The sequence below is a fragment of the Lampetra fluviatilis genome, chromosome 44 (genome assembly GCF_964198595.1).
Source record: "Lampetra fluviatilis chromosome 44, kcLamFluv1.1, whole genome shotgun sequence".
In the NCBI taxonomy this organism is placed as follows: Eukaryota; Metazoa; Chordata; class Hyperoartia; order Petromyzontiformes; family Petromyzontidae; genus Lampetra; species Lampetra fluviatilis.
The window spans coordinates 5,304,882-5,312,215 of NC_136318.1; the positions used below are offsets into that span (position 1 = coordinate 5,304,882).

Below are 7,334 nucleotides of genomic sequence, written 5' to 3' on the forward strand. Positions count from 1 at the left end.
GGCGGTTGTGCACGAATAAAATCAATTTAAAAAAGCAACAACGCGATTCCTCGAAAACACTCCCGTAATATAACGGGAGTCATATTTATTCGCAACAAAAAACTCGCGACAACACTCGTTAACACGGTGCCGTCCCGTGCCAAGATGGCCGACCGCCGGCTTCAACTTCCAATCTCCGCGGCGATTTAAAAAGGGCGGGAAACGCGCGCGCCGCCGCCGCCGCCGCGGGCGCCGCGGGCGACAGAGCAGCGCGGGACGGCGAACGAACAACAACGAAGTCGACGATGGCCGTTCCCACAGCCCCCCGTCACCCGTTCTGGCCCCGCGACCTCGTCATCCCGGGCTACGTGGCGAACGACACCGCCACCAGCACGGTGCTGGCTTTTCTGTTCGTCACCTCAGGCGTCCTGGTGGCGGCGACGTGGCTGTACGCGGGGTCTTCGCACCATCGTCTCTCGTCGACGCGACGACTCGTCTGCTGCTGGTTCGCCGTGTGCGCCTTCATCCATGGCGTGATCGAGGGGTGGTTCTCGCTCTTCCACCGGGACATCGCGGGGGACCAGGCGTTCCTCTCGCAGCTATGTGAGGCCACCCCCGGGGAGATGCTTAGGAAGTCTCGTGTTTGTTGTTGTTGTTTTGTTGTTGTTGTTGCACTTAGTCTCGGGAGGTAGTGGGGGGCTGTCATGCAAATGTGGAATCTGAGTCACTTGTGAGGTAAACGGTGGTGCAGTCAGCTGTGATTGACAAGGGCGCTCCGTCTCGCAGCTCTGTGAGTGGCCGTGTCAGAATCACAACATTAAAAAAAAAATCGTACCGAAGGAATCCGCTGAGCTATAAAGCTCTTTGTGCCGGTGTTGTTACCTAGTTGTCCGCCGTACTTAGTCTCGGCGGGGGTGGGGGGGGCTGCCACGTGATTGTGGAATCTCAGTCATCGCCGAGGTTAAAACATTGGTCGACATGGTCGCGTGGATGGACTCGAGGCGTCTCGGTCAGGTAATGTGGAATTCCCAGTCTGTGGTGAGATGATACTGGCTGCTGGAACTCCATCTCCGCCCACCCCCCAGCCGCCTGTGCTGTCATCTCACTCCTGCAGGACTCTGCAATCTTTGGAACCTTCTTCCCTCTTTGACAAAAGTCGCTCTCGTCAGATCTTGGTGGACAGTGGTCGTCGTGAGTGACCGCGCCAGGTTATCACAGTCCGGCTGGAGTGGATATGTTAATTGTTTTTTTACCCTTTTATCTGGCAACAAAACTGACACGTTTTTTACGAGGAGTCATGTTTGCATAGACCACAATACCTGCAGCCATAATGCAAACAAAAAACTTAACTCTGATAATGTATGCACTGTCCTTGAAGTTGATTGGTCCACACCCGAGACAGCTTTCCTTAGAGCCTAGTCTCACATGGTGTTGGACCAGATGACGCCAAAAGGCGCACAACTCAAAGACAATGCACCATCAGAGTATGAGAGCTCGGGGTAAGCATTTACACCATTGGTACCTCATTTGCCAGTAAAAATATGATTTCTTACCCTTTTATCTGGCAACAAATATGATTTCTTACCCTTTTATCTGGCAACAAAACTGACACCTAAAAAAGGTGTCAGTTTTGTTGCCAGATAAAAGGGTAAGAAACCAATTATCATATTTTTTACTGGCAAATGAGGTACCAAGAGTGGATATGTTGTTAAGGTGTTCAAACACCAAATAGAAAGCTTTTGCAAGGAATCGCGTCTTGCGTGCTTGTGGTGAACGTGCGAACGAACATGCTCCGATAATATAAAATACGCATTGCCTTTGAAGCTGACTGGCCACGTGGATTGTGGACTGACCAAAGGGGGCTTTGCGTGGTACACAAACCCATTAATTATAGCTCGGTGGTGAGCCATGCCCAGCTACAGGTTGGCAAAGACCAATCCAGTCAGGACATCGGCGTGAAGGCAACAGCATAGACACGACTATCATCTCTGGCAGTTGCAGGAAGATAATCGTATTTTACCCATGGTTATTTAGTTTTTTTTATATATCAAAATCAGAATATTTACAGTGGAGGAATCCGATGAGCTAGAAAGCTCTTTTTCACAGATGTCCAGGAGCGTCGTCGTGCGTGAAAATTGCACCACGCAATCGCTGAGGGCCCTCGGACAAGCTGGAGGGGAGCAGCCAGGCTGTGGGCCGTCGTCAACAATTGCCCGAGCTCTGCCATCCTCTATACATTTACATGTTTTCAGCCGATTAATGAGTATTTGCACATGTGGGAGGAAACTGGAGCACCTGGAGAAAATATATGCGTGCGATGGGGCAACGCTCTATCCCATACAGAAGGGACGGATATATATTCATCTGAACTTTGCGGTACCGCCTTCTGCTTGCGAGCCAGGGTATGGTAGCTCCCCAACGCACACGGGAAAGAAGTTTCGCAACATCTGTGTGTGATCCACCGACCCTCATTACACTGTAATAAGATGGTAGGTTTTATTTTTTTACATGATTTTTCAACATTTCAGCCAGGGAAGATAAAACGAGTCTTATCTCAAAATGAGAGTTATCTCAAAAGTGACCCAACCTTCAATGTTTTATCTTTGCCCTGTGACTGACCTAGTCCACAATGCAAAGCTCAGGGTGTCTGACTAACCCTGTGTTTGTGCTGAGAGACGGCCTTCGGGTGGCTGGGAGTTCAGAGCTTTGAAATGGCACTGCTGAGAGCCTGGGTTTAAGTCCAAGTTTCAACCACCTGCGAGTGTAGAGGGGTGATGGTATCGGCCCGGTCACCAATAATTGCACGTTAAAAGTACATCACAGTAACTTTGGTCTTGCATTTGATTTGGCTAAATTCTAACACTGCCATGTGATGAACATAACTCAAGTCTGTGGACTTGAGATGACTTTAAGGGGTTTCATATGTAGCTCTGAAGTATACGGTTCTGCAACATGAAGGGTTTGTGTGTTTCACTAGTGTCAGTGTCTGACTTTGCCTGTGTGTGTGTCTGTGTGCGTATGTGCATGTCTGTATATTTCACTGTTTCGCATTGTGTATCTGTGCAAGCCTGGGTGTGTCTCTGTCTTACTGTGCGTCCATGTGTCTCTGTGTGTCTGTACATGCCTGTGTGTTTCGGTCTCATTGTAAATCTTTTTTGACGTGTCTCTGGGTCTCTGCAGTGTGTATCTGCGTCTCACTGTGTGTCTCTGCGCTGTTGTTATTTGCCCAGGGAAGGAATATTCAAAGGGAGACAGCAGATACATAACGTGAGTACAACAGGACGGATTCATTGTCCACTCCGGAACACCACCCACCAGCTTGAGAAAAGTTTGAACCAAAATGCGGTTTGCCAGGGGAGGTGGCCGGGTAGCTTCGGGGTGGCCAGAGCGATTAGCCGGTAGCGCGAAGACCCCTGGGCCTCAGCCGCGTGTGATGGGCGCTACAGAGTCAAGATGTTAACTACACTCACCTGGTATACAGGAGGTCGTGGGTTCAATCCCGACCATGAAGCCTGCTGTATATTTGGAGTTTGTGTGTTCTCCCTGTGGTCGTGTGGATTTTTCTCCGGGTCCTCCGGTTTTTCCCTCCACATCTAGAAACGTCCATTGATTTGAGTATTTGGCTGCTATAAATTGTCTCTGCGCAATAATTTGGCGAAATTCAGGCACAACAGTGCAACCCTTTATGCTACGGAATGGCCTGCAAAAGTGGATATCATAGAGCTCTGCCTCAGAGTTCTTCAAGTGACCTCTGGTCGACGCAGTAGCAGGGTGCAGTAATTACCCACACGCTCCACATCAGAGAGTAATGTCCGTTGTACGACAAGTCAAACCGATATTTTTCTCAGAGCTAGAAATGTAATGGGATGGGGGTTTTTATTAATTGGTGAGTGGGCTGAGACCATCTCCCTACACGTTGAGACGAGGTTTAATCACAGACGGCTGGAACTCTGATTCGAACCCAGGATATCAGCAGCATCAGCTCGACGTTCTGACTTCAGCGCCACCCAGTCACTCTTGTGAAACTCACGTCTGCAAGTTGCAGGGTGGGTCCTATTCGCCCCTGAATCTCGGGACGTGCGAGCGACTCAGCGCTAATTTTACTTAGAGGGGCATCGCGCCATTGTTTTTAAAGATATTGTACTCACCGTAGAGAACCGTAGTGACACGACCGCACTCTACGATAGCTGGTGGCAAACTACGCCACGCGCCCTCCCCGCATGGCCTTGTGGGGAGCCTCACTACGCCTTCCGATCTGAAGACGTACAATTAACGTTACTTTACACGTACGTCATCGGAATGGGAAAGATTAATAGGCGCATCCCACTAACCGCCGGGTGAACCTGCGTTTGTCTTGTTTGCAGCTCGGATAACTTCACCGTATGCATGGAGAGCATCACGGCGCTGGCGTGGGGCCCGCTCAGCGCCTTCACCGTGATGGCGTTCGTGCACAACCGGCCCGAGAGATTTGTGCTGCAGCTCGTGGTGTCGCTCGGTGAGCTCACCTTGGCTGGCTCGCTTCAAGTGGGAGTGGGGGGAGGGTCGGGAAAGGAGGGGGAGGAAGTTGAGGAAGGAGATGGGGAGGGAGGGAGCGACGGACGGGGAGGGAGTGGAAGGGGAGAGAGTGGAAGGGGAGGGAGAAGGGACGTCGGTGACTTTAAGGGAGAGAGGGAAGCGAGGGAGGCAGAGGAGGGGGGAAATGAGGTAGGGAAGGAGAGAAAGGAGGAGGAGGAGGAAGGTTGGGAGTCAAGGAGAGATGATACTCGCAGTGACAGACGCACATCATAATGGACCGTGTCAAAGAGGTAGGCCTAAAATAGTCATGGGCCATGTGTAATGAAGTCGCATGAAACGAAATTACCGGACACAGGTTCCCCCACCCCTACTGCCCTGCTCTATCACTGTTATCGTGACGCTCTGCCCTTTGCCGCCGCCGCGTCACTGCTGCGTTGTTGACGACGTCACCGTCTCGCCTGTGGCCCCCAGGGCAGCTGTACGGCGACGTGCTGTACTTCTGCACGGAGTTCCGCAGCGGCTTCCAGCATAGCGAGCCGGGCCACCCGCTCTACTTCTGGTTCTACTTCGTCTTCATGAATGCGCTGTGGATCGTGCTACCACTCGTGCTCATCGTGGACGCCTGGGGCCAGCTGTGCAGCGTGCAGACCCGCGCCGATTTCGCCGGTCCCTCGGCTGGGGCTGGCGCCACCGGCAAACTCAAGCGCAAGTGACAGCGGGAGGAGGAGGTGGCAGCCAAATGGTGAATCCAGCAAAGAGGAGGAGGAGGGGGGGGGGGTGATGGAGGTGATGGTGAAGGTAGTGCTGGTGGAGGAAGAGGGAGCGGTGTAAGAGGTGATGGAGCAGGAAGATTGAATGAGAAAATGGAGGTGAATGGGGTAGATGAGATGAAGGAGATAAAGATGGTAGGAGAGATTCAAGAGATGATCGGTAACAGATCCGGCAGAATATAAAGAGGTGGGAGAGATAGTATAAGAGGTGGGGGAGGAAGAGGCTGGTGTAGGTGGCAGATGAGAGGGGTTGGAGGGAGATAGTTGATCATGAGGAGGTGAATGAGATGGTGAATAAAATTAACCCGTAAAAACAAAGTTTTTCACTATAAATCCTTTATATGCGTGGCGGCTAGAGTCCTCTCGTCCTCTGGCTTGAGATGGCTGCCACCTATGGGTCAGATGATTGCCTGCCACCATTAAGCAATTGGTAATTAAATATCATTTTTTTTCCCCTAAAAAGTGTAAAATTTTGAAAACTTTTTTTTCAGGAAAATTAATTGTCACGCACAACGAGTCTGTGTGGAAAATGTCAGCTCGATCGGATCACGGGAAGTGGGTTAAAAAACGACGAAAGATTTGCACGGTCGTAAGCGCGCAAGCAAGCAAGCAAGTCAACTTAATATAAAGGATTTAAAAAGGCGTTGGAAGACAAAAGTAGTGGATGGCGAGGTGAAGAAGGTAGCCCACAGCACCGCCTGCCCCGGATGAAGAGTGCTCCGGTTGCATCTAAACGCTGCGATGAGGTGGACGGTGACCGGGGCCATTGGCACTGTGCCCTCGTCACTGCAGTCGTAGTTTTTAAAACTTAAGTCGGGTTTCTCTCTCATGGTCTCCATTCAGTGGCGTTGACATGGCCAGAGCCACTGAATGGATACCACTAAGATCCTGGGACCACATCGTCGAGTTATCCGAGCTTTCTTCCCCTTATTCTCGCGAGGGATTTGTCCAGGTACTGGCATCGCCGCAGATTACCCAGCGCGGCCGTAGCTGTGCTCGTTTTGAATCGCAGTGTTAGTTTAGTCGGTGTGTTTTGTCTTTTTCGTCTGAGTCTGGTCAACAACAGTTTGTGGAATTTGTCAAGTCTTAGTCTGGATTTCATGTGGTCATTAAAATACAAAAATGCTGAAATGAAATGCACAGACTGACCTGACATAAATTCCGAGGGTTGTCCGACGCGACGAGACTAAAACGCTGACTAATTTAACACTAAAACTTAAGTATTTCTGGTGGATTTATAATAGTTTTGTGGTGACCAGTGGGTATGAAGTAATTTTAACACACTCGGGTTTTTTGTTGTTGTAAAATGTACTAAAATCATGCTGCTCCTAAATTTGTATATCGAATCTGTGTGATCGAATAACGTTTGTAATGTCTTATTTGTACGTCGCACTACTGTGCGACGCGCTGATTTGAAAAGGGATTAAAAAAAAACCCCTTGATGGAGATCGTTTTCTCGTCGCGTGCAACACTTTGGTGAGAGACTGGCGAGCGGATGTGGCAGAGCGTCTGTGTTACCGCGGCGCGACAATTGGCGCGCTGTTGCGACGACATTGTTGGTCGAAGCCCAACTGGTGTGTGTATGTGAACATTAGTGGTTTCTGTGCGTCTGTGTGTGAACTAAGTTTGTGTGTGTGTGTGGGGAGCAGCAGCGTTGTGGTTAGCGCGCTGACGGACGAACCTCGTGACCCGAGTTGGATTTTCGCACACGGCCAACACCAGCTACGATTATCTGAACCGGTCCTGGGCCTCTGCTAGGTCCACTCAGCCTCCAATAAATACCTGATGGGATGTGTAAACATCGCCGCTCAAGAGACAAAGGCGGCCGAGCGTGGTGCTGGCCACCCACCCCCTCGCCTTCGTGTGCTCGCTAACAGCACTTCCCATAAAAGTCTGTGTTAAGGCTATACGGGAAATCTGTCTCGTGTGTGGTGAGCGGCAGTGTCGTGATTAGCGCACTGCGGTACGAACCCGGCGACACGAGTGCAACGTGGTTTTCATTTTTTGTCAATCGGCGGGTTTCGTGTGGTGAATTCCCATGTGTGCCCAGCGTGGAAGGGGATCGAAAGT

At 50.7% G+C, this 7,334-nt stretch overlaps 1 protein-coding gene across 1 annotated transcript; it reads left to right on the forward strand.

Annotated features, from left to right (window-relative positions):
- Positions 1-200: 200 nt before the first annotated feature.
- On the forward strand, positions 201-6,705 carry EBP (EBP cholestenol delta-isomerase). The gene is made up of 4 exons (XM_078876585.1): positions 201-582; positions 3,210-3,246; positions 4,344-4,474; positions 4,966-6,705. Exons 1-4 carry the CDS (start codon positions 285-287, stop codon positions 5,205-5,207), a joined length of 708 nt encoding a protein of 235 aa, XP_078732711.1. The 5' UTR covers positions 201-284; the 3' UTR covers positions 5,208-6,705.
- Positions 6,706-7,334: the final 629 nt, after the last annotated feature.

Coding starts and splice junctions, on each gene's coding strand:
- EBP (XM_078876585.1), top strand. CDS start 285: ATGGCCGTTCCCACAGCCCCCCGTCACCCGTTCTGGCCCCGCGACCTC. Junction 583..3,209: donor GGCGTTCCTCTCGCAGCTAT/GTGAGGCCACCC, acceptor TTATTTGCCCAG/GGAAGGAATATTCAAAGGGA. Junction 3,247..4,343: donor GGAGACAGCAGATACATAAC/GTGAGTACAACA, acceptor TCTTGTTTGCAG/CTCGGATAACTTCACCGTAT.